Below are 27,586 nucleotides of genomic sequence, written 5' to 3'. Positions count from 1 at the left end.
ACTTACACTATGTGGAATCAGAAAAGTCATGGAGATATGGGTTCAATTCCTCCACAGTGCCTCTGGCTTGGCCGGACGTTCCAACAAACACAATTGGACATGGAAGACGGGTGGGGAGGACGTTCTTTGTGGTGGCACTAGTAACTAGTAACTCCTACAGGTTGTTCGGGACACCTGTAAAGTGAGGAGCAGAACTGGGAGGGATAGTGTGTTCCTCCGCACGTGTTATGTCCTCCTGACGAATCTCCTCACTCACTGTCAGGTGAAAAGAAGCAGCTGGAAACTCCATGAGTATCAGAGAGTATCTGAGAAGACATGTGGTTGTCTACAACCACCCAGACCCAGCAGTGAGAAGAACTTAGGTCGGACAGCTATTGTTTTGGTAGAGCCTGTCTCGTTATGGTACAACTTATGGTGCAACAAGTATACATAACTATGGTCTGATCCCTGAGTTTGTTTACCGTACCACCGACCTGAGTGTTATTGTACTTCTCCCCATGATATATATCATGTATATTATTTAAAGTATATCCATCACCACCTAGAATATTGCCTCATCTAGTACTGATTGATCCAGAATTCCACGCCAGCAGTGACTAAACACATGGGGTAAACTGACATAATGACTAAATTGGGAGAACGAGTAAGACTAAAACTGTTGATTGAAAAAATCTAATAGAAAGACATGGACAAGTGTGTGCGTGCGTGTATGTGTGCATGTGTGAACTGTCATGTAAGATATAGATCAATAATTGAACAGGCCAATTATAGATTAAAGCACCACATTCATTTTGCTTCATTTCATGCTCTTTCTTTGACAATGTTCACTGATCTCTCTGTTAGAAAGCAAAAGAGACAGAGAAAGAGTGGGAGAGAGAGGAAGAGAAAGAGAGAGAAACCGAGAAAAGGTTAAGAGATTAACCACTTACAGTATACTATACCGTCCTCCCCAATGGGTCTATGTATACTTGGTCCCCAACTTTATTCCCTCTACACACCTAATCACTTTGCCAAAAATAGTAGATCTACAAGCTCACAATGCGTCGAGTTGCAGATCTGCCATTTTCGCCAAAGCATCCCTATTTTTGCCCAGAATAGGGATGCTTGGGTTTACGTGCAGTGACACACACACACACACTAGGGTAAAAGGTGCTGGTTACAGAAAAGATCTGGAGTGTGGTTTACTGACATGACTAAACTCTCAAATATTCAGTCATTTGTTGCGTTTCATGAGAAAGCTGAGGGGAAATGAGGAGTCTGTAGATACAATGCTCTACCGGAGGGAGCCTGCCCACACCTGTGGCTTCTTTTCAATTAGACCAAGCTGCAAAAACACTCAAATAAAATGAAATACAATAATCTCAAAGTTTTAAAAACAGTCAGCCAAAATTGTATTGTTAATTTGATGTCAACGGAGGCAATATTGTGCTAAATGAAATCAGAAAACTATTACTACTAATTTTCAATAAGGTTCAATATTTTCTCACTTCTTTTACCACTTCTTTTTTTTACCAACCAACACTCTTACGCTACCCACTCTTTCTCTGACCTCAACTATGTAATTCTTTCTCTGATTAACCATCTCCATGACGAACACCCCCCTCCCCCACCCACGCAGAATCCGTGCTCACTCCACCTCAGCACCATGTTGGCAGCCAGGCCAGGGCAGGGCAGGTGGCCAGGCCTATCAATCAAACCACCGTCGCCATGCGGCAAGACCAGAGACACCAATTACCACACAGCAGGGGTGCGGCCTGGAAACCGCACAGCAACCACATGGTCCAATCAGGGTACAGAACAACAGCGACCCAGAGAAGGCCAAAGAGAAAGACTGTGTGTGTGTGTGTGTGTGTGTGTGTGTGTGTGTGTGTGTGTGTGTGTGTGTGTGTGTGTGTGTGTGTGTGTGTGTACACTTGTCTATGTTTCTGTGTGCATACGTGAAGGAGTACATGTTGTGTGAATATACTTTATGTGTTCATGTTATCCCACACTGAATTAATAGCACATCTGTATCAAAAGCAAGAAAACAGGTAATCACTTCCTGCTAAGCTTAACTACAGTGTCTGTTCTGTTTGGAGAGTTCAAATCACCGTAGCTTAAAGACTTGTTGGCAGTTTTGATTAACCTGCTAGTTTGCATTGTTTATTGAAAAAGCAAGATAAACTGCACATTAATTTGTTCAGAAGACATCTGAATGTGTCTCCACTTAAAAAAACAGCCACAACGTAGTTGAGGACGTTTCTCAATACTAAAGGCGGTTACACACCGGCGAATGTGCGAATATACGCAAAATTCGGACTCGTTCCGAATAATTAAAAGACGCTTTTTCGCGCCATGTACGCTTGCATTGACTTTATAAGGTTTTTAAAAAAAGCGTATTATTCGCACGAAAAAATCGCCCCGGTGTGTAAGGACCTTAAGAACGCAAAGAACAGACTTGTATCCTCGGTAAGAACGTTCTCCACGAGTTCATGAGACCAAAGGCGGCATATTTCTAGTTGGAGATGGACTTGTATTTGCGGTCACGTGATCGTGTACTGCAGCACACTGCTGTGATCAGCTGTGCAAATAAATGATAAACTGTCATGTCTACTGTCATGTCTACTGTTCATGTTATTGCCTCATATTACGATAAATGCATGTGAGAATACGTTAATGAATAATAGTGTAGTAAAATAAAAATGATCACTGGATTATGTTCCACAATGGAGATATAGTTTAAGCAGAACAAAGGTAAGCATGTCAATGTACAGTATAGAAGTCATTTTATGCTGTTAATTAAAGACTAGGAGTCATCTCAGAACTAATGTTACAGCTTCATTATTGAGCATTCAATTTAAAGGAGAATTTTGGACAACGTTTTTTTTTTGTGAGATCTGACGTTCATAGTGACATAACACTATGCAACCAAAAAAATATATATATATTTAAGTCTTGCTTAAAGTATTTCAATCTCGTCTAGCGAGACTTGTTTTTTTTTGTTTTTTTGGACAGTGTTCTGTCACTATGAACGTCAGATCTCACAAAAAAAGAAAGAAAAAAAAGCTATTCAAATATGTGATCTAACGCAAGGCCTATCCGCGCACGTTTTAAGCTGTGGCGGACCCAGGATGGAGTTATGAAAATGTTCTACTGTACCATTAATCCTAAGATATCATATCATCATAGAAAAGGTAAGAAAAACTTAGTCCAAAATTCTTCTTTAAACCTGTTGCTGATATGGCTACTGTACAAGTTTATCCACTATTGGTAGTTGAAACCAGTACTGAATTCAAGACTGGCTCAAACTACAGCTGGTTAATGTGCTGTGTGCATTAAGTGGTTCTCCAAATCTTATCAGTTTCTATAAATATGCTTCAATGGGTTATTCACTACACCGCTCCCATCTAATAATTTGCGATTTCAGTCAAAACAACTTTAATTTTGGTCAACTAATTTAGAACACAATTCAAAAGGCGTTCACACACTTTTATTATTATGATATCTTTTTGACTGATTTTGTTACTTAAAATGTTGCTGATGAATTGTTATTGGCAGTATTGTTTTAGAAAAAACATGGTTCTAGTTTCTAGACCATCAAGGAGTTGATGCCAATCTGGAACCAGTTTTTCAGTCCAAAAGCCAGTTCTTTTCCTGTCAAAATGCAAATAACTAGTTCGAGGTTAAGCAGAATGGGCACTGAAAATGGCTTGGTGGAATAAAAACACCCTCTGAGATGTCAACTTCTTTAACCACAGTACTTTTACTAACTTTGGTGATTTAGAATCACACACCACAAGAACATACACATGATATAATATAATCAAATGATGGCATCAGGAGAGATCACCAGAGAGCCTTCCAACATTGAACAATGGTGGTTGTCAGGCATTATAATCTGCACAACAACCTCATTCAGCCTGGAATTTACATAGAAGATTAGTTTGGAACTGGAAACGAATCATAATCCTGTATTGATTGGTGTTACCTAGACATGGCATTTTATCAGAGTGATGTTAATAACATTATACAACAAACAAGGCCAGCACCACAGCCTTAAGGCCCAAACACACCAGGGTGCTGTCGGGCAGTGGGGCCGTCGTGAAGCATCAGTGCCCAATAATCAGTAGTAATATTTTGTGCAGTGTGTCCCGCGTCGTTGGTCAGGCATTAGCGGGGCCCAATAACCTGATTCAGTACGTTGAATTGGCTGCAGAGATTCTTGAGAAGGGAGAGCATTTCACTCACGTTTGCCCCTAAAAATCAATATGTGCCAACTGATAAAATAAGAGAAAGAGTGAGAATAGATTATCTCCACTGTACTCTGCTGTCTGTGCTAGATTATATATATTTTATATATTATTAATACTATTGCTATTATTATTATTGTGTACTTACTGCAAGTAGACTATACTTCATTCTGACCATTTCAGTAGCTGGACACATTCAGATGAATTAAGTCCTACTGTATTCAACACCACTGGATTTTAGTCAACAAGTGTTTAATTCGTATGGCTAAAGCGACACACATGTACACAAACACACACACAAATTATCGTTCATGGAGTAAATGGCCCAATTCATTTCAGACTCTTTCTTCTACAGGGTAAAATCACTAACACACACACACAATTTGTAAATATATTCTAATAAAACCACTGAGTTGCGACCTCAATTTCATTTTGATGAATTTCTTCCTGCGGGAGTGAACCAGGCAATGGGCGGGCGAGAAACAGCGGGAAGGGGGAGGGGGTTAATGGGGGCTAGGAGGCAGATAGAATTTTCATGATTGTTATTTTTGTTACTATACAGGGAGAGGGAAGGAAAAAACCGGGGCAGATAAACAGCGTTGGGTTAATCTGTGGCATTCTGTGGAGTGCTCCATTATCAGGCAGGTTGGGCACGTCGAGGGGGTTATTTCTCCAACGGATCTTTGGCCCCAGTAATTAAGCTCCATTCACCAGGCCCTGTTCCTCAAATTAAAAATTTGTCATTAAGTGGAATTTACCATAATGCCTTTTTATCTGCTGGCGCTGTGGTGTGCGTGCATGCGTGCGAAGGGTAGAGGTGGTAGGGGTTGGAGGGGGGGGGGGGGGGCTAAGAGGGCAGCCGACAGGGTTTTGGGGTTTGGGTTGTGCTATGCTATGGTCGCACACTCATTCAAACACACAAACTCATACACACACACAATACAGAAAGGGTAAATTGAAAAATCAGAATAATCCTGGCCACAGCCACTCCCTTTGCAGGGGCAATCAAAACACACACACACACACACACACACAGACACACACACACACACACAAAGCTACCCCCTCAATCCTTTAAATCCACAGCCTTTAGGGTAATTAAATTATGGCGCTTAAAAGTTTTAATTTAGATTTGGCCTTTTCTTCCTCTTGCTACTGTATACCACTACTTGTGTGTGTGTGTGTGTGTGTGTGTGTGTGTGTGTGTGTGTGTGTGTGTGTGTGTGTGTGTGTGTGTGTGTGTGTGTGTGTGTGTGTGTGTGTGCACACACACAAACATTTACCACACATTGCATTATAGACCTCAGTGAGATACCCCTAGCACAGACAGCAGCGTACAGTGGAGAAAGCAAAATGATTAAAGTGCAGTATCTCTTGGTCTCTATAGGCTTTATAAAACAATACAATTATTAGTCTTTAATTAGAGCAGCTCCTCTGTGGTACAGGGGACAGACAAAGCACAGTAGAGGATTAGAACAGAAACTCCTAATATGGCTCCTTTATCACTCCATTCAAACGCAATTTATGAATGCACCAAGCCCCCCTTTATGTCTGGCAGAGTGGAAAGTGTGATAGATGTGGGAGAAGGGTCACCAAACAATACTTTTTAGTGGAGTGAAGGAGAAGAAAAAGTAATATTTGAGACTTGAACACAAAAATGCACAAAACTGGGGGGGAAACACAAAGGGTGTCAAAAGGGAACTCTCACGTTAATTAACATCTCGTGACATGGCGGTGATGAGAAAAGACAAATTTAGCATTGAATCCCTGATCGTCACCTGCTCCATGATGTCACAGCTAAATGACACAACAATTACGAGTCCATTTGAAGTTAAATTAACAGAGGGTTTTACCGTGTACAAGTAACAGTCAGTCATGCATTATTTTTATGTTAACCCATTCAATCCGGGAACGTATCTGTGTCATTTTTAGATGTCTTTTTTAACTACAGATGTCTTTTTAGATGTTTTTGGTGAAAATGTGTGCAAATCTTTGACATGAAAAAGTTTGAGCACCACTGATACAGCAACATACGTTAGGATTTAGAAGACATTCGTAGATGCGTTGCCAGATTGAATGGGTTCAACCTGTGTACCGTGTTGAACCCCCCCCCCAAAAAAAGGAAAGTACCCTAATAATATATACCGTACAGTATGTTTAATGGAACCTATCACTTTACATTGGCATGTGGGCCAATGGCTCTGTCTGACAGATGAAGGCATTCCCTTTGACCTCCTCCTGGAAAACCAACACTGCATATTCCAGATCCTTCTGAATTCCATTGGTGGATAAAGGTGAGGAAGAAGAAATGGCCCAGACAAACAGAAAACAGAGGGTGAGTGGGGGGCAGCGGGGGGGGGGGGGGTGGCAGTTCTAGAAGGAGATCAGACAGGAGAAAAGAGAGAGGAGGGTGTGATAGAAAGAAGAGGAAGAACGGAAAAAGGGGGGATAGACAGATGGCAGGGGTTCTGCCTGGCTGAAGGGGGCAAGACATGGGGGGAGGTGTGTGTGTGTGTGTGTGTGTGTGTGTGTGTGTGTGTGTGTGTGTGTGTGTGTGTGTGTGTGTGTGTGCATAAGGAGTTGAAACACCAAGGTCTACCCTCTCTTTTCCACAGGCTCTTGCACAGCTCATGAGATATATCTTGCATCTCTGGCCCTCTCATGATAATAATGGTTATTTTACGCACGGTGTGGAGATTTCACTTTTTCTTCCATTCCATTAAAACGTTCATCCTTCTGCTCCTGGGCGAACAGGAACATGCCCTATTTGCGGTTTAATAAAGACCATAGAATGACGACTCATTTGCATGTCGACTTAAAAAACGATAAACTAGCTTCACTCCGATTTTGTTTTGAGATGGAGATTATAATCGGCCATCAAGAAAATAATTAGGTCTTTCTCTCTCTCACTCTCTCTCACTCTCCCTGTGTGACTGACAGATAAACCTGCTTAAGGTAAACTAGGGATCGCGGGAACAACAACATGCTGTCAAAGGCTGTGAATGTTTGTGTGTGTGTGTGTGTGTGTGTGTGTGTGTGAGTCTAAAAAACACAGTGCGGGGGGATGGCAGGAGAGAGCGGTGAGAAGGAGGGGGGGGGTGGTCTTATTTACTGTCGTTTAATTTGCTCCCCTCTTCTCCCTCCATCCGTCCATCCATCCCTGGGCTTTTCTGACAGGTAATAAAAAGCGGGAGCTTCCCTGACAAGCCCATTTGAATTTGGATTGAATAATAGAACTGCGTGGCTTTTCTCACAGGGGCTCTGTCCAACCGTGCACAGCCCACCCAAAAAATCCTTCCTTCAACAGTATGTGTGTGTGTGTGTGTGTGTGTGTGTGTGTGTGTGTGTGTGTGTCCGGTGCCTATGCTGAAATGAACTGTGGGCGACACCTATGTGCATACCAGCACATGCATATGCACACACGTGTGTACATGTCATGAAACATATAATGAAACACTCATGTATACCTCCAAAAAGAAATCAGCCATGTCACTCCCTATACTCAACATGTAAAATCCCCTGTAAGTCCCAGTGTAAAAATTGCCCCGTAAGTGTCCATTTGGGTCCATTTGTGCACTCAGTTAAATTAACATCGAGGATTTTACTATCCCTACCTTCTATGCTTTGCCCCTCTTTTCTCCTTCATCTCACCTCGCTCCTTGCCCATCTTCTGATGCCCCCCCCCCCCCCACGACCACTTTTACACTCCTCCCCTATTTCTCCTCTTCTGCCCATTCTCTCTTCATTCCACTCTCCTATGCTGCTGCTGCTGCTGCTGCTGCTGCTGCTGCTGCTGCTGCTGCTGCTGCTGCTGCTGCTGCTGCTGCTGCTGCTGCTGCTGCTGCTGCTGCTGCTGCTGCTGCTGCTGCTGCTTTCTCCTCACCCCCACCTCTCTCCATTCGCCTATCCTTACCTCATCCCCTTCTTCCTCCACTTCCATCCATCCCCTCATTCTCTCCCTCCCTCCTCTCTGTAGCTGAAATCCCATTCCCCGCGGGGCAGGCTAAATTGAATTGGCGTGTTTATATGAACAACAGGGCCGCTGCTTTAATATACCTTAGAGTTTATGCCTAATACCTCCTTACTAATACCACTGGAGCTCAAACCAACTCTATACACACACACACACAACACAGAATAGAGAAAGAGGAAGAAGCGAGCCACAGAGTGAGTGAGTGAGTGAGTGAGTGAGTGAGCTATGTATACCATCAAGTTATCCCCATTTTACTAACACTTAACCAGTAAGTATCATACTAGTCACCCTGAAGTTTCCCTTCCACACCATGCACGCACACATAACCACACACGAACCCCCCTTCTAGTGGTGACTGAATGGAAAGAAACAACATAGGGAAACGCAGGTAGATTCTTTTTTTTTTTTTTTTTTGATTAGTAGGTAATGCTAATATCCAGAGACTTGGTTGAGAGTCAGTCATGCTCGACGACTTGCAAACATCCTCCATTTTCTCTCCGTCTCTCTCTCTCTCTCTCTCTTGGCCCTGTCAGCCGACAAAAGGCCCTCAGCACAAAGGAGAGAAACAGGCCAGAGACACTCAACCCAATTACTATTGATCAGTCTGCACTTAAGAGGACAGACCTACACACACATCCACACAGACACACACAGACACACACACCCACACACACACATTTGAATAAATATTAAAACTCCTGTTGGATCAGCAAAGGCTTTTTAACTGTGAGCAGGTAGGACACTGAGGACATGCCAGGACAGTATATTCCTCTGTCATTTTCATTGATATTTTTTGATGTAATTAAAATGAATATGTGAGGGGAGCAAGTGCTGTTGTGTTGATATATTAAGATGCCCACAGCAAAGAGGAATTTCTAATCCTCCCTCAGAAATTATTTGTCTTTTGTAAAGAGCATGAAATACAGGGTATTATTCCTTTTTTAGATACTTTGTCGTACAATGGTGTCACGTCGATCTTCTATCTTTGCTATTTCTCTTGACAATTGTTGTCGATTTCTGACAATTTTAATCTCAAAGGATCCAAAATAGGAACACCAGGTTGAAAGTAGTTAATCAGTAAGTTATCATATTTTATCATATGAAGAATGAAAAAAGTGGAAAACAGACATGGTACATTTTGTATTTGACATTTGAGTTGACAATCTCAAATACTAGCTGAGATTATCACTTTGTTGGGAGGGTTGGGAGGGCTTACTGTAAATGGCAAAAAGAAATCTCCTATTTTCCTAAAATCTAAGTATCAAAGTAATCAAAGTAAAGTAATGCATGCTTAAAAACGAGGAATCAAAGTGTAAAGTACTGGAGGTTCAATGCTTAGGGTTTCATTTTAACACGGAGGAAACCTTTCAATGACTCGCACTTTAATCCACCTACCTAATGCACAAGGCTAGAAGGTGAGAATATAGGTAAAATGTTCTGGTGCGACCAGACTTGCTCAGTAATAACCTACCATATCCAGTATGGGAGTAAAAGCACTATATAAGACATGAAAGAAAAACATTTACATTCATGATTATCAAATATCAAATGCAAAACCACCTAGCACTGCACTAATACAAGCATTTTTATCCAGGAAATTCAAAAGCATGATTTGAGAAAAGCATTTGGCTGTAAGAATAACTCTCAATTGATGTTTTAATGTTCATGTAATATTTTGTCCTGTGTAGAACAGAACAGAAATTCACAAACCAGCTGTGCGTTTGATCGACAATACTTCTCATTGCAGTTCCATTTCTGCCAGTTACTTCTGCCAGTTGTTCAAAACAAACCAACTAATTGGTTTACACCTTAGCTTTCCTACATTGAATTTATTTGAAAGTGACAAATATTTAGTACAACTGTAAACTGACTAAATGCTGGCTAAAACTTTTGAGCGAAAATATTTTCCATTCAATATCTGAAATAAATACATCATGACCATCCAAATAAGCAGTTCATATATAGAGTGTAAAGTGGTGGCTCTCTGTAGAGGAAGCCCTCAGACTCTAGAGGTCTTTTTGAGGGCCTTTCCAGCTAAAGTATCATTCATAGTCGGACGTAAGGATACGTAACCAGCGCCAGCGCTCCTTGCGTTGTCGTTTTTGTCTCCCCCTCCGTCACTTACGGCTCCAGGATTTCCGTCCGTGCGATCAACATTCACCGTCAGGCCGACGTACGTTCGTTTGTACGTTGCCTGTAGTACCAGTGGAAACCGTTGGCAGTATATCAGGGAAAAAAAGTTTTCCTTGGGCACTCTTTCTCCACAAAAAGACCCACGTTGGTGGTGGAAGTACTTGAGTAAATGTACTTAATTACTGTGACGAAATGAACCCAGCCAGCCATTCCCTAAACACACACACACACACAAATAATATAGCACAGTGCAGTATGGGTCGAAACTCACGTTTTGTAGACAACCATTGTTTTTGTCTAGTTTGTGGACTATAGTTTGTGTCTTTTATTGCGTTGTTTTGGCGTCCATTTTAGCGCTGTTGCCAGGTTTTGTGAGAGAAATAAGCAACCAGGTCTATGAAAACAAGCCCAAAATAATCGACTAGGCCACATCACATGAAAATAGCAGATCTACAATATCTATTTGAGAATCACTGGTTTAAATAATAATTGGCCCAAATAAGCAACTACACTTTAGAAACAAGCCCAAATAAAACCGCAACCACCAATGTTTGTTTACAAGCAACTTTACAGAAAAATAAGCCCAAAGTCGCTTATAATAAGCGGACATGGCAACACTTTTCACAACATTTAAAACCTCGCAGCTGCCATCTAGTGGATTAATAGGTGTACGACGCCCAACGTTATAATTCCTACGGATTTAACGTCAGCGACTATGCATGCATCCGTAAAGAACGGACGGAATCCCTCACCCCCTGACGCACGTTTTAGACCCATCTAGGGACTATGAACGGGCCTTAACAGTCCTCAAAAATAATTTACAAAACAGCACAAATGTTGTTTTGTTTGACGACCCTTGGCAAAAAGCTTAAACTTTCCAAACCCCTACAGCATAACCATGTGTGCGCACACGCACACGGCCGCGCACACGCACCCGGCCGCACGCACACGCACACGCACACACGCACACACACACACACACACACACACACCGTCTTTAAGGGTGTGATGAACTCTGCATGGTGTCTAGAAGCCTGTGCTGAAATATCAATGACTAAACTCCCCAACGACTCAGTAACTATCTCCCCGGCTCTGATTTTATCCTCAATAATTAATTTTCTCTCCGAACGCCGACTCCAGCTTTATCGGCCGCTCCCCGCCAGAATCTCAGCATTCCATTTAACCATAATCCCCGGATAAAGGGATAGCCAAGGTGTGCTAATGCATGCACACGCATGTGCACGAGCACACACACACGCACACACACCCCCCCCCACACACACACACACACATTCCTGAGCAAAGACTTTATTCAATTAACACACAATAGTAAAATTCCATGCACAGCTAGCTATACCAATGGTAAGCCATTGATCGCGCAGAACAAATGTACTCATCTGTTACTAACTATTAAAACATATGGACAAACTAAGTCTAAGAGGTGCACATCTGAATATAAAATATGCAGGACCACATACCATAACACTTCATTTGGCGACCTCACCAATACATTGAAGCAAGGTAAACACACAGGCGAGCATATGGTTTCAAATTTGGCTCTGCGACACTGGCATAGCAACAGCTACGTAACCAGGGATTTCTCTTGGTGGATGGAGGAATGGATGGAGTCTGGGAGTGGAGGATGGGGGTAAAGAGAATGGTGGGATGGGGAAAGCGGTGAAGCTGGGAGGCTTAGGGGAAGGAAGGTGGAGACTGCTCAAGGAGACAGACAGATGTTCAATTTCCAAAATCACCCTCTGCACTGTAAAAGATAAATAAATCCACAGAGAGATTGTACCAATTAATTAATTCTCTCTCATGACAGTGTGCAAATCCTAGCACTATTGATCACGCCAATGCTTCACTGTTTAAAATATTCAAAGCTTTCGCAGAGGGGCTAAATCTAAACATGGGAGGGGAGGTGGACATTGCCATCCCATCAAGTCAAGAAACGGGTACGGAATGAAATGGATGCATAACGGGGAGGCGAAGGATGACAGGAAAGTGTCATCCTTGGAAAGGGTGAGTGGAGAAAAGGGAGGGATGCATAGGGATGGATGGATTATGGGTGGATGGATGGATGGAACGAACGGTGAGTGCCAGCTAGGCCAGACCCAGCCCAGCTGCTCTCTGTCTGGATCTCCTTAATTAAGAGACATGGGCAGGAAAGCCTTAGAATGGCCACATACACACTGCTAGGCCTCTCTGGAGAGGAAACTACTAACCACACACACACAAACACTATGCATGTGGTGTATTGGCAAGAATTGCACACACTGCAACCCTCTGGGACCTTCTGAAAAACATGGCCCCGCTATTATTAGGCAGCTCCTTTGCATACCGGGCAACTGTACCAACCCTAAGAGAGAGAGTGTGTGTGTGTGTGTGTGTGTGTGTGTGTGTGTGTGTGTGTGTGTGTGTGTGTGTGTGTGTGTGTGTGTGTGTGTGTGTGTGTGTGTGTGTGTGTGTGTGTGTGTGTGTGTGTGTGTGTGTGTGTGCACGAGCGCGCACGTGTGTGTGTGTACATGGGGTACTCCCCTTGCCATATTGACTGTTAAACTGAACTATTTGCTTTGAAAACAACTTCTACTTCTCTTTGCGCCTCCAGTCAAGAAGAGGCAAAGAAGAGTCATGGAAAAAGAAAAGATAGAGAATGAAAAGAATGAGACAGTGGAAGAAAAAAAAGGAGAAGCGTGTGTGTGTGTGTGTGTGTGTATGGGGGGGGGGAGGGGTATTTTGTGGATCCATGACTGCCTTTTGCCCTGCTTCACAAACCCCCCGTTCCTCATGCCCAAAACATATTAATATTAATAGCTATTCCTGCAACCCCCCCCCCCACACACACCCCCTCATCCCCCAAAAAATATCACCACCCTAGGCTATCAGTTAATAAAGCCCTCTTAACACCCCCCCCCCCCTCTTTTAAAAAAAATAGAAGGAAAGACAATAAGAGAAAGTTCTGCGGCCAAATAAAAGAACAGAAATTAATACAGTCCCGTGGGACCTCCCTCTCTCCCACAGTCACCCCCACAATAATTTGATTTCCCATTAAGTGACTGCTTAATTATAATGATTATTATTGGTAATTGTAATTGACGTTTTTTTCTTCCCTAACTCTCTCTCATTTCCTTCACTCCTTCCTTTCTTCTCCTCAGTACCTCTTCAAAGGAGCCTCCATTTTTTGGCAAGAGGACCAGCAGTAAAAAGCAATGTCAGTGTCTATATCCGTACGCACAATGTGGTACAACGGAGCCCATGAGGAGATAAGTGCACGTCCAGTGATGACATTGTGAAGTATCATATTATGTTATTCATTATCCATTGTCCAACATGTCTCTCCTGCTGTACTGTTAAATGAGACCTTACAATACGGCACTGCTGTATTGAGCCTAGGAAATTTCATTTAATCATACAATACTTGAGTCCGTGCGAGCATGTGTGTGTATGTGTATTACTATACTTGTGAAGGCCTAATGTCCCCACAAGTATTGTAGAATTAGAGAAATACTGTAGATATTGTGAGGATGTTTTTGAGGTTAAATAATGTCTGGCTTACAATTAGGAAATTAGGAAACCTCAAATTGACGTTAGGATTAGGCATTTAGAGGTTAGGTTTAGGGATTGGGGTTGGAGTTTTGCGTGCCAGCGTTGTACACCGAAAATAGCAGGCCTATAAGCTCACAATTCAATACAACGCAACACAGCACGTCTAAAAATTGCATTTATATGACTGCCGTCCTAAAATGTGGATATCCTCACAAGTATAGTAATACAAGTGTGTGTGTGTGTGTGTGTGTGTGTGTGTGTGTGTGTGTGTGTGTGTGTGTGTGTGTGTGTGTTCGAATACTTGTCTTCCCTTATAGCTTCAGGGCACAATGTGTGTTGAAGGTTTCCCCTGGAAAGGAGATTCTTGATCTCAATGGGATATTGTGCTTAAATAAAGGTTGAACTACACATACAAACGCATGCATTCAAGTACAGTAGGGACCCTCTGGTCTCCAGTTTATTACCCCTTCCTTCAGGGCACCGGTGCTTCAAAAGGTGTACGGGTGTGTCCACACAATATTAAAGAAAAATGATTTAAAGATTACTCTGGAGCCACATCGATCGCTGAGAAGTCCGAATTAAAGAAATAACAATAATAATCACAGTTCAACATCGAAACTCTGCCTCGCTGTGTGTAGTATTTAATTTCAAAAGTTAAAACCATTCCTGTTCAGAACTACATATGATGAAGCTTTGTTCCAGTGAGTGCAGGCACGGTCGTTGGGCTCACCTCAGCCATGATGAAACGGTCTGTCTGTCTCTCTCTCTATCTCACGTCTTGTGTTTTGTCTTTCATCTTGCCACTGCGAAACACTCAACTGCCCACCTCACGACAAACTTTCTAACGTCGTCCTCTGATTTCATTTGACCATGTGGACCAAATTATGTGATACATAATACATACCGTTGCACTTTAATACATAATGTTATGTATTAGTGTGGACCAAATTATACATCAAGAATAATACCATGGCCTATCAGAGAGAAAAATAAAATAATTATATTAGCATTTTAAAAAATGACTATTAAATTACTGCGCTAGCTGTGGACTGAGTGAACATTGTTTGAAAGATGACAGGTAGAGATGTGTAGTCTGTTTGTGTGGGAGTGTGTTGAAATGTTTTTCCAGTAGATTATATTTAAATAACTACCGCACAGTCTATAAAGAACAAACACCCACGTTAATACAAATGAGCACCTGCAGCAGCAACAACAGATGTTTGCGGGGGCCTTTTTTAGTTTCCAGACAAACATAAAAATAGAGACATTTTCATAAATGATTTTGATATAGATAGTATATTATTTTCCTATAGGGGGTTCTACCCTCTCCGTATATGGAGTCATCTCTGGTAACAATAATATCAGATAAATTAAATGCTTAATTAAGAAAGCTTTCACACTACACAGATCTTTTTTATATACTGTATATATTAGTCATGTTAATAATCTGGTACTTAGATGCAACAATGAAATATGATGTTTCATTGTAAGCTCTGTCCTTAGAACATTTAATTTGTGTAAAATATACACTTTGGACCATTTTTCCCTTGTTTATACCACATACGTCCAGCTGACCTTTATAATCACAACCCTGGGGTAAAATACCACTCCACAGAATCCTTCTGTACATGCGTTTTGGCGACTTAAAATTGTGACTAGTCACATTATGTGACTATCCCATCTTAACATGGCTTAATTCACATCAGCCCGACATGTTTCAAATCTGAAACAATAGCTAGCAATACGAGTTGTTGAATGATGCAACATGGAGCCCAAGCCACATTGGTGGAGCTGTGTTTCTACACACACCCACACAGTGAATTGATTTTAGTAAAAGTATCATCAACTACAATCAGATTTGACAGTCGGACAGGTTTCTGATTCTCACTCGGGGGGTGGGATGGTGGAGACAGATTTGATATAAATGATGGATAACTAACTCTGTTAGAACTACGCTGGGATCTCAGCCGGGGGACCACCAGTAACACCATGGATGATCCTTTTCCAGGCCTGTCTCTTCTAGTTTAGCTTACATACTCTCATCTCTCTCTCTCCCTCCCTCCCTCCCTCTCGCTCCCTGCTCTTCTGTCCCGCTGTCTCTGTCCAGTCACCCATATTTCTTTCCATTTAAACTATAAAGCACTCATTTTAATATTCTTTTCCTATTATGCTGTGAATTCCCACTGCACATTTCCTTCAGTTCTTTACTTAACTGTGACTTTAAATATTCTCTCTTTCTGTCCTTTTCCAACAGTCTACATGGGGTCTGAGAAAACGGAGTCAAAATCAGCAGTTAGCGCGTGAAGTGGCCAGACTCGTAGATCTGCCTAGCAACATCGTGAAACACCTGACCAAAGACGACCAAAGAATGAGAAACTTAATTACACGGCAGAAGCATCGATTCATTGAAACCAACTATAAAAGCCATTGAAACCCATAACAAAGCGATAAGCAACAGTACTAACTAGTAAAGCAGTTCTAAAAACAAATGAGATAGATCTCAACTAATTGCTAATAAAAATAATAATACTCTCCGATTGGATCATATGCTTTCTTAGGTCATTATGTTCAAATTCAAAACTGCCAATTAACTACAAGTCACAGAGTCGACCAAACATAACAATATGATGGTAATATTAAATACAATAACTAAGGTCAAATATATCTTCTGTGACGGTGGAACAAGTCAGAGGAAATACTAAAGAGGAATCAGAACATTAGTAAGATGATCAGAAAGAAAAATTACTTCAAGTACCTTTCACACTATGGAAGACGGAAGGTGGTGCTAAATTTACCAAATCAAGAAATATCTTAAATTACTGTTTTTGCCAGGGTCAAAATGTTAGTTCGGGTAAATGCTTCATATTAAAAAGCACTGTATATTTCTGATACATTTACATCTTTTTATATCTGCATATTTATTGGGATATTTTAGGCTCCACACAGTAGACTAACATCATTTGCATACCCTATAGAGAAACAGGAGATAATAATACAACTCAAGCTATGGCACAGATTTTTATGGTGTGTGTGTGTGTGTCTGTTCAAACACGTTGTGTGGCAGTGTGGGTGTGGCGTTACACCTCGTGTGGCACTGGGCAGCCCAGATAAGAGCTGATCCTATCCATGCCCCCCTCCTGCCTGCCCGCCCACACACACATCTAGCATAGTCCCCCTACATACCATTGTAATCTCATCGTACCATTCCAATGCCCTACACACACACACACACACACACACACACACACACACACACACACCACACACACACCACACACACACCACACACACACCACACACACACACACACACACACACACACACACACACCCTTATTCCACTAAAATCCTTATTCCACTATAGTACAAACTCCATCCTTACAGTACATACATACAGATGGAAAGCTGGGCTGCAACAAGCATCATAAACCACAAAGGCCTACTGCAGTCTCAGCATCCATGTCCATGTTTAGGCCAGCAACCATCCTCTAAGCTGTGCTGATGAACACAGCACATGTAAACAGATGAAACGGAACATAGGTCTGTAACTGTGTCACTAATTTAGGCCAAATCCTTCCATAGGATTATGAGCAGGAGAAACCAAAACACATCAGGCTTCACCAATCTAATAGTATCAACTTGACTATATGACGACACAGAAGAAAGTAGTTATGTATTAAGCCAGAGTGGAAGAGAAGAGAAGAGAAGAGAAGAGAAGAGAAGAGAAGAGAAGAGAAGAGAAGAGAAGAGAAGAGAAGAGAACTTACCTTCTTCTGCTCTGGAACAGAGTTAACCTTTGGATACAAACACACACCATCTCAGTCACCAGACCTTACCCTGGTGCACACACACACAAACACACAAACACACACACACACAACTCCGGCTATACAGTGATACGATCGGCCACCCCATCAGCAAGCCGGTGTGGACTCTCTAAGCCTCAAACAAAGTTTGGTGTGCGCTGACCAAGACAGAGGGGACAAAAAAAAGAGAGAATGGTGGAGGTGAAGAGGAGGGGTGGGTGGGGGGGCAACAAAAAAAGAAAAACGTGTGACCACCAAGCGAGGTTTAACTAATATGATTCAAGTTTAGCTTGAGCACTTCCCTGCCGCCCCCCTAGCTCATTCACTTGGGGATGCACGCACACACAGGCATGTACACACTCACACACACACATCACGGCGGGTGAGAGAGAGGCACTGAGCTGGTTTTTGGGAAGCCCTTATTTTTCTCTGCTGTTCCGTCTGGCTGATGCTGCAGGACAGACAGACGGCTCTACTCTTTCCATCGCTTTAAAAAAAAAAATCGAGCTTCTTCTTGTTCCCTTTCTTTACCGTCCACACCCTCCTGCCAACAGATGCCCCTTATAGCCACTCTGTGTGTGCGTGCGCGTGTGTGTGTTGTGTCCATGTTGTCAGATAAAAGCTGGTATAACAGAGTAAGATAAAGATTAGACCGTAAAAGTGTGAGTATGTGTGAACAAGTGACACTGTGTGTGTGTGTGTGTGTGTGTGTGTGTGTGTGTGTGTGTGTGTGTGTGTGTGTGTGTGTGTGTGTGTGTGTGTGTGTGTGTGTGTGTGTGTGTGTGTGTGTGTGTGTGTGAGAGAGAGAGAGGATTCAATTTCTGTAGGTGAGAGAGAGAGAGAAGGAGAGAAAGAGAGACCTTCACAGACTGAGTGTAGTGAATGTGATTTGATGGTGATGCTGAGATGGGCTTTAGGCATACAAATGCTATTAGTCACTGGCAATGTAAACCTGTTACTGCGCTTGCATCCCCCCCCCACACACACAAACACACACACACACACACACACAGCGAAGAACCACAAACACAATACTATGTTTTAGCAACGTGTGTGTGATTGTGTTTCATCCAGTACCCCCTGGCAGTAGACACTTTTCATGGCAGACATTTTGACGGGTAAAAGCTGAAGCTGAAGGTAATAACATTAATTGCGGGTGTGTTTCATTTAAGTGTTACTGGGTGCCAGCATGTACAGATCCTGTACAGGACAGTTAAAACTCCATGACAGCATGCATGTGAAAAGGGTCTATAGCATCATGAGCATGAAATAAGGATGCCAGGTTGAAAGTGGTTAACCAATGAAATGTAATAGAGCCTTTGACAAAATCTTATAACTCCATTACATCCATTGGAACACATTTCCATTTTAAAATTTCCATTAAAATTCAAATGAACGTTTTTTGAACATACAAGTTTTCTACCCGTCAGCGACGATTTGCTGATGTAAATAGAAGCTGTACAGGACTGATCCCCAGTAGTAGTTCCAACCTCATTTTCAAGCAGTATTTAACACACATCAGGGTGAGGTGAGGTGAGATGGGGAGGAGGAGAGAGGAAAGACAGGAAGCAACCCAAAACCTACACCACTCCTAAAAACGTCCTAAAAACGTCCTTGCCTTTAGTCCTGCTTTCTTCTATACACAACACCAGCTCCCTCTTTTTAAGACCCCCACCACCCCACGCGGCCCCCGTCCATGTGCAGACATGAGGTCAAGCTCCAAAGATCACAGAGGCCAGACGAGAGATATAGAGACAGAGAGAGATCCAAAATCCTTCTTTCCTCCCAAAGCCAGGCCAAACCTCGAGCCTCACTACCAACATCAAACCCCTCCTTTACCCTAGCTGTGTGTGCGTGTGTGTGTGTGTGTGTGTGTGTGTGTGTGTGTGTGTGTGTGTGTGTGTGTGTGTGTGTGTGTGTGTGTGTGTGTGTGTGTGTGTGTGTGTGTGTGTGTGTGTGTGTTAGTGAGCAGAAGCACTCTTGCAGAAACGTCAGCCCAGGGAAATTCAAATGAGCAAGAAACAGAAAGAGGGAGACAGAGAGAGAGCGCGCACGCACAATAGTGAGAAAATAGGATAAAAGATTGGGATGGGGAGGGTGTTAGGTAGGGGGGTTGAGGTTGAGAGAGCGAGAGAGAGAGAGAGAGAGAGAGAGAGAGACTGTAAATGTTGCTGAGACTGCAGGTTAAGATAATGTTTAGATCTGGAGAGATTTGCAGAGAGCATTTTTATTCATTTTTTTCTGATTAATACTCACAAACCCCCCTCCCTGCGTTGTTGTCTTTCCGTTTGTTTGTTTTTGGCATTAGCGTTACGACTGTTGGTATGTGTGTGTGTCTGTGTATGTACACATGCATGCTGATTAGAATCCGGTGGTTTAGAAACACAAATAGCCACACTCACTCTCTCTCTCCCTTTCTCACTCACTCACTCACACACACAAGATTCTTGAAGACGCATCAAGGCAGCAAAGAATTGAGCACCTAATGTAGGGAATACTAATAGCATACAAATATGTAAACATACACACATACAGTATATACACATACGGCTTGTTCATAACGTACACTGTCTGTGTGCATTTTTTATCAATGCAAAATATGGAAGAAAAAAATATTTCCCTTGCATCCATTTTCTCAGAATTGAACCTGAAGCTAAACCTGAGGCATAATGGCTCAACAACACAAATATAACACACAACATAGCCACCACTGCAAACAGCAATCACAGAAGAGGTTGCACAGTATACAGTTATGACTATGCACTACCCTACATACACACACAAACACACATACCTGTATTGTTATCAGGTACTCCCTCCAAGTTGAGCGAGATGCTCTGATCTCCTTCCTGCTTCCCACTCCCCAGGATCATCCAGTTTTCAAGTCCGTCTGAATCGGAATCAGACACTGATCCAGATCGTTCTGGTTCTGCTGACGAGTCCTCAGAGTCCAGAACCACAATCGACTCCAGACTGGAACTGCTCTTCCTTTTCTGGGGGGTCTAAAACAACCATAAAAAATATATAGATAATATATAGATATTAACGAGTTATTTTCCAGCCGTTTTCCAAATTTGTGGAAATGCTTAGTGACTGTCTGATCACAGTTTCACACCGTAAGCAAATAAACGATCCTCTCAATAGAGAGGCAAATATTTTAATCTACAAGCAGACCCTATTCTAGTTTGTTGGTACAGAAAGGTTGGCAGCTGCTAAACTTTCACGAGCAACATTGCCTAGCGCCTGATTTATGCGCCATCGTACGACGGTGTCGCATGGCAAAAATAGCCAATCTACAAGCTCACAATGCCTCACGGATGCAACGTGTTGTGAGCTTGTAGATCGTCTCGTTTCGGCGCGCGACACTGTTGGAAATGTAAGTATAAATGGGCCTTCACAGCAGCTTATCACACACCAACATATGTCTACCTATTACTGGAGTGTCACTGCTTGCTACTACAACTACTGACCAGGTAACTGCCCTTGGCCATCAGAGACAAGAGCAGCAGTGTGGTTTCTAGCCGTATTAACTGAACTGACACAAAATGCCCAGCATAAAATATAGACACAAGCTGAAGCTTTGATGTCAAGTGAAAAGGCAGAATCAGTGTGACCACAACAGGAATAGGCAAGTTACTTTGCAGATTTTAAAAGATAATTTTCCTTAACCCATATTTTTGCCAAAGGATACGAGTATGCTGGTGGTACACTGTTGCACATATTGTACATTTCAACCCTTCTTTTTTTGGTGGCAATTAAAGCTGCAATCCCGTATTTATTGTAATACATAAAACATTATTTTAACCAATCGATATGGTAGAGTATGTTAATACAATATAACTAGCACATCTGCAGGGGTTGTGTACAGTAGATTGCAGCTTTCACAATTTTTCAGCCAAATTACATAAAAATTAAGATGACAACCAAGTTAAATTAGTCTTCTTAAAAGGACGTTCATACGGTTAATTAATTACCGGTATATATATACCAGCCCCCCATGCTACAAAGTATCTGGTGTGAGACATTACATAGTTAAATGGAACCCAGTTCCAGTACAGTACATTGAATTACTTGGGGAACCACTTCACACTCAAAGCGGGTGTGGACGGCTCACCGGTAACTATAATGTTTGACATTTGGCTACTCAAAACCTGTCTGTAATGGTTTCATTTGGCCCGTGTTTAGTGTCATCCTTAGAGGATAAGGCCCTCTGAGGCCATGGTACTGTATAGATGTCCACTCACTGGCCAACACACAGTCGCCTCATTAGATTGATATGTGTATATTTACATCCGACAATGCCTGCAAAATAATAATGGCTTGCAAAGTACACCCGGCTAATAACTAGTTATCATTAACAAAACTGGTGTTGGGTATCAATACTGTCACTGTATGAAGGAAGCATGTGCAGTGATCCATCACATGAGTGACAGTGACAACAACGTGCTCAGCGTCTGTCCTTTGCTGACTTTGCTCGAATTGGACTCAATGCTACATCACATAACTGCATTTCAATTTGCTTGCTGCAGTCTTGTTATAAAGTATAATACTTTTTGCTCGCTTCTTGTTTGACATTGTGGAACATTCCTTCAGAGTCAAAGTATAGTGAAAGTGTTTGTTGTTCAGAAAAGTTGAGACTGAGTGGGCTGTACTTCTGACATGTACCCGGCAGACAGTAAATATACCCCTAGTTGTTGCTTCGCCAAAAACAAGTGAAGTGAAATGCAACAAAGCATGATGTGTTTGGCTGTGACTGTGAGAATAAATTTGGTTTCTCTGGTGGTAGACCAGCAGTATTGATGTACTAAAAATATGTACTAAATATTAAATATGCAGGTCTGGATATGGCCCACCTGAGAAACTGTCACATCATAACTTAAATCTCTTTAATCCTCACATCCCTAATTTGGGAACAATAAAAAAAACTTGTAGATCGGCTATTTTCACAATTCGTCATTCAGTTTTGTAGATAATGCTTAAGTGGATAATGACATGTAATTGTTATGAAAACACATGCATCGCACACATAAATTGATAAAAACAAAATGGTCTCTTCCTACCGTTTGGGATGGAGTGGAACCTAGCAGTGGTCTTGAGTATGACGTACGACCCTTGATGCTACACACCCCATCATCTGAATCTGAATCAGTCCCTGAGATGGAGATATCTTCAGGACTTGAGTCAATGACAATGACCTCCTTAATAAACGCTGATGAGAACCTCCGCCTTTCATCAACATCATCACATTTTACCACCTTCAGCTTTTCCTGATTTTTTCTTTTCCTCTCATGCAGCTCTGCAGTTCCCTCATGGTGTTTCCGTAGTCCACCCTCATCATGTGACACAGAGTGGTTTTCCTCCAAGCCGTTATGCTCTCCATTGCCATCTCCAGTTCTCTCCAACACCTTGAGTTGCTGCCCAACTTCAACCTTTTCTTTCTCCTCTGTTCCTTCATCCAGATCTCCTCCATCCTCCTCATTATCCTCCAACTCTCCGGCAATGGAGGAGTAGTGGAGTTGGCTGTAGAGCTGGAACTCAAGCTCACTGTTAACTTCTGACCCCTCAGAATCCTCCTCCTCTTTGTACAGCTCATCCTCCAACTCGTTCCAGTCCTGGTAACCCCGATACATTGCCACGGAACACCCCGAGCGCACAAGCACGCATGTACTCGCATACGCACACACACATACACACACACACGGGGAAATGGCAACTTCAGCCGGCCACGGTGCACTGCAAGGTTAGAAGAGACAAGAGACAAACATACAGATAAGATAGGGCATTAATGTAAATGTACCCAACAACTACCCATCAGAAATAAAGATGCTATTACAGTAACAGGACTCATATTATATAATGTACTTAAAAGGTAGGGTAAGTGATATTTTTGGTTAAAACAAAAAGTATTTTGTTAAAAGGTTAAAATACTATATTCTGATAGTAATCATTGCTATAGAGTGTTTTTTCAGTAACAGATGTCTCCCTGTCTCTCCAGCTCTTTAATAAATGGAAAATACATTTTTCGGTAGGTGTCAAAATCTCAGCCAATCAGGAGAAAGTACCCATTTTTAAGCTTAATTTGTATAGTGTTCCAGTTCCAATTTTGTCTGCTCATTTCTTAGTGTCATCACTTCCAATTTCACTTGTTTAATCTATATCCTGATTGAGTTCTCTGTCCTGGTTGGATAAAATTGGAAATGAAACTGAAACTGAAACGAAAATGCATTTTCTGTTTAATAAAGAGGTGGAGAGACAAGGAGACTCCTAATACTGAACAAACACTATAGCTATGAATACTATCAGAATATAGAGCTATTTAACACTTATTTTAACCAACGCAAATCACTTACCCTCTCTCTTCCAACGCAAATCACTTACCCTCTCTCTTCCTGTTAACACACAATGCCATGTCCCTTCTGCATCACTGTCAAAATTAAAATACTCAGCATTCTAATCAAACTTGATATCCATTTCCATGTCAGCCACGATTTGTTTTGGGGCCTGTCACCATCAACCTAGCCTTGCTTAATGTCAGTCAGACCATTGGGAAACTAATTGTTGGTAACCATGTTATAAACTTGATTTCATCATTTCATCTGAAACCTGGTGGAACAGAAAGTGAAGTGCAGCTATTCTTATTGAGTCCACCTACTTTCAACTTGAAAGGTGATGTGAGAGCAAACAGCTATCATTTGGATATTTCACACATTTTGAATAACTTTATGTTTTGTCGAAATCATGTTCATCTTGAAGCTGCACTATGTGACTTTCCTCTTCTACCCTGGATTTGAACCCGGTTTCCTGCACACAAGTGCTGACATTTTGACCATTGAGCTAATAGAGCCTGCCTGCTTGCTCAGGGGATAAATTGAATCTTGACCATCAGGTCAAAATTTATGTCAGATCCTGTGTCTAGGTGAGACCTTTGACACAATCTAAATGTCTCAATAGAAGATCAGGGAGACAGAATACAACCACCCCAATTGTATTATTAGTTATATTGTATTAACATACTCTACCAGATTTGACACATTTACATGTTAGTCATTAAATAAAAGTTAGATAGTGCCACTTTAAGTAATATTAACTGCTTACAGGCCACCTAAACATGCCAACTTCACAGATGACATTGCTTAACTTGTCCATTATTTCCACTGACTTTGGACGTTACATAGACATAAGACAAATGGAGTTATGAATCTGTAATCCATGGTTTATAATTGGTTACATGCTGTGTTGCGAATCGAAAATAGCTGATTTACAATCTCCCCGCGCTGTGCAGAAGGGAGAAGTCTCCCTGAGGGCCTTCTGCCAGAAAAGGAGGCCTCCGAAGGAATAGGTTTATGCATAGTTTTCTGAGGTTAGGGTTAAGGTTAGGTTTAGGTATAGTCGCAAATGCGCAAGGAAGAAGTTTGACCAATAGATCGACTTGAACACAAGGAAGAACAAGTAATAACTTAGCCGGCCGGCCTTGAGGGGAGACTTCTCCCCTGTGTCCGTAGCGCAACGCATTGTGAGCTTGAAGATTGGCCATTTTTAATGGCAATTTTTAATGCACGACATCTGCGTGCTGCCAAGTGCAACTAAGGCTTAAGGGCCATTTGATACATCTAAAATGGGACTGTTGTGCCACCAGAGCTCAATGTTTTGCACTGACATCTTGCCTACATCGGCTACACAAAGTAAAACTATACAGTACACGTTTTCATTTTTGCCAATCTCTCTTTCTCCCTTAAAGTTAAACACACACACACACACACACACACACACACACACACACACACACACAGACACACAGGACGGAGTGTGCCTCAGCCCATTGCCCTAACCATTCCTGCATGTCTGTGCCATGATGGTTGGAGATGATTGGCTCCCACTGGGCAGTCACAAGCAGCCCACAAGGACAAGGCGTCTCACCCCTCTGTGTGGGTCTGTCTGTCTGTCTGTCTGTCTGTGTGCAGTGGTGAAAGACTAGACTGGCACTGCCTAGCATGGCTGGGATGTGTCCATACATGTACCCAGTTTCAGTCACTGTGTTCCAGCCCCTCAACATACACACACGTGGTTTACAAGCATTGCGCAGGGATATGAGGTCCATACAGGATACTGGCTTAACCATTTTAGCAGGACATAATAATACATAACATAAATAAATAGGCAGCCTGACTAAAAATGACAACACACAAACAAGCATGACCAAGTCGTTTATACCAATAAGAATAAATAGCAACATTCAGTCTACCAGCAAGTCCAGCATATCATTTCTCCTGTCACTGAGCTTTCTTAATAGCCTGGTAACCATGGTTAGCTACAAGCTAACTAGCTAGCAGACTGCAGGTTGCAGACATTGTTGCACAAACTTTCAATTCGACCGTCAGCTTTCAACCCATGAGGACAAATTAGAAGAACAATGCAACACACTGACACATAGACGGTCCTATCTCAGTATGCGTGATGTTTATAACTACAGACTAACACGGCTAACATGTGTTCCTCCTACATATCCACGTGTTTACAGACAGAGCAGCCGGGTATTTGTAAACAAAGACACAATGTCATCCTAAACACAGACGATACAGACGCTGAACGTTGCTGTTTGATGCACAACAGCAGCTCCGCACTGGTCGTGTTTTATATTTAGCCCTGATATGAATAAACTCACCTTTAAATGACGTGTAATGTACACAGATTTCAGAGTTGGTTGGTTGGTTGCTAAAGAGGCAGGAGGACAACAGCAGCTTCCGGGGTTTGGCGTCGCAAAATTGGTTGGCCGACCGTAAAGTATCACAGTGTGGTTCAAACCATAGATATTAGAAACCTAGATACCTCATTGGCCTCTGCAGTTCATTGGGGCGACTTGTATCGCAATACACACGGCTCTTCCGCCCTGCACGGCTGCACCTGCCACTCAAAGTGACTACTGGCCAATCACAGCGCTCACAGCGCGTTGACTACTGGCCAATCACAGTGCGTCTTTTCCGGGACTTGTCATGCAATGGTTCTCAACCAGTGGTCCGGGAACCACCAGTGGTCCTTGAGGGGGTTCCAGGTGGTACCCAGCTAAATGATGGAGAGTTGATAACCAAATGGACCCTTATATAGATCTTTAAATCTTGAGTATAACATTTCACACTGTCAAGAAGAGTCAAATTGTTAAACATCTACATTACTTACTAAACAAGTACACAATTAGAGAACGTAAATAATTGTTATTTTGACAACATCTAATCGAATGATAACATTCTAAGTTTTGGGTGTGAGAGGCTAAAGCTTATCAAACGGTGGTCCGTGACTCAAATGCTGAATAAATAATGGACCTTGTCACCTTGATATGAAAAAGGTTGAAAACCACTGTTCTAATGCATTTACGTCCATTGAAGCAGACGGTCTCTCCACAATTAAAATCATCACAACTCCCTGAATTTTCAACCTATTTTCAAGCGGTAAAGTTTGTCACAAATGCGAGACATGGAGTTATGGATCCAGTAGGCGTAGGCCTATATTTGGTTACATCTAAATTGCATATTTTCATACCAAAATACTTTCAAGTAACAGTAATAGTCACAAAATATTTTTGTCTCCATTCACTGACAGACTACATGAAATATGCTGGCCACATTGCAGAATTGCCTTTATCTAACATCCTTCATGTTAGCTATTCAGGTCAGAATCAACTTTGAAAGACTGAAATAATTGTTCATTTGAGAATTTTCTCTTCCAAAAACAGCAACTATAAATGAAAAGTCTGTGTTCCATATTTTAATGGCACTGAAAGTATAACATATAACACAAATACTCCAAGACAGCCAAAAGAATATCATTCCAAAGTCACAGAGCAGAATATCATAATGGCAATAAAGATAAAATAATACCAGAAGCATATCATTTTCTAGCCATGGT

General features: G+C 42.0%; 1 protein-coding gene across 2 annotated transcripts in view; it reads right to left on the bottom strand.

The window, feature by feature from the left end:
• The window catches only part of zcchc7 (zinc finger, CCHC domain containing 7), a 60,709-nt gene extending 33,407 nt beyond the window's left edge, over positions 1–27,302 (bottom strand). The window contains exons 1-3 of one of the 2 annotated variants that reach the window (XM_080414736.1): positions 26,349–27,302; positions 22,747–23,419; positions 20,475–20,688 (exon numbers count right to left, since the gene is read on the bottom strand). In XM_080414736.1, the coding sequence (XP_080270862.1) occupies positions 20,475–20,688; positions 22,747–23,316 (784 nt within the window). In that variant the 5' untranslated portion in view covers positions 23,317–23,419; positions 26,349–27,302. The remainder of the gene's footprint in view (positions 1–20,474; positions 20,689–22,746; positions 23,420–26,348) is intronic. The other variant, XM_080414737.1, reaches the window with a different exon arrangement.
• Between the last annotated feature and the right edge of the window lie 284 nt (positions 27,303–27,586).

The sequence above is a fragment of the Gymnoscopelus braueri genome, assembly GCF_963280865.1.
Source record: "Gymnoscopelus braueri genome assembly, chromosome: 2".
In the NCBI taxonomy this organism is placed as follows: domain Eukaryota; kingdom Metazoa; phylum Chordata; class Actinopteri; order Myctophiformes; family Myctophidae; genus Gymnoscopelus; species Gymnoscopelus braueri.
This window is presented reverse-complemented; position numbering and strand designations above follow the sequence as displayed.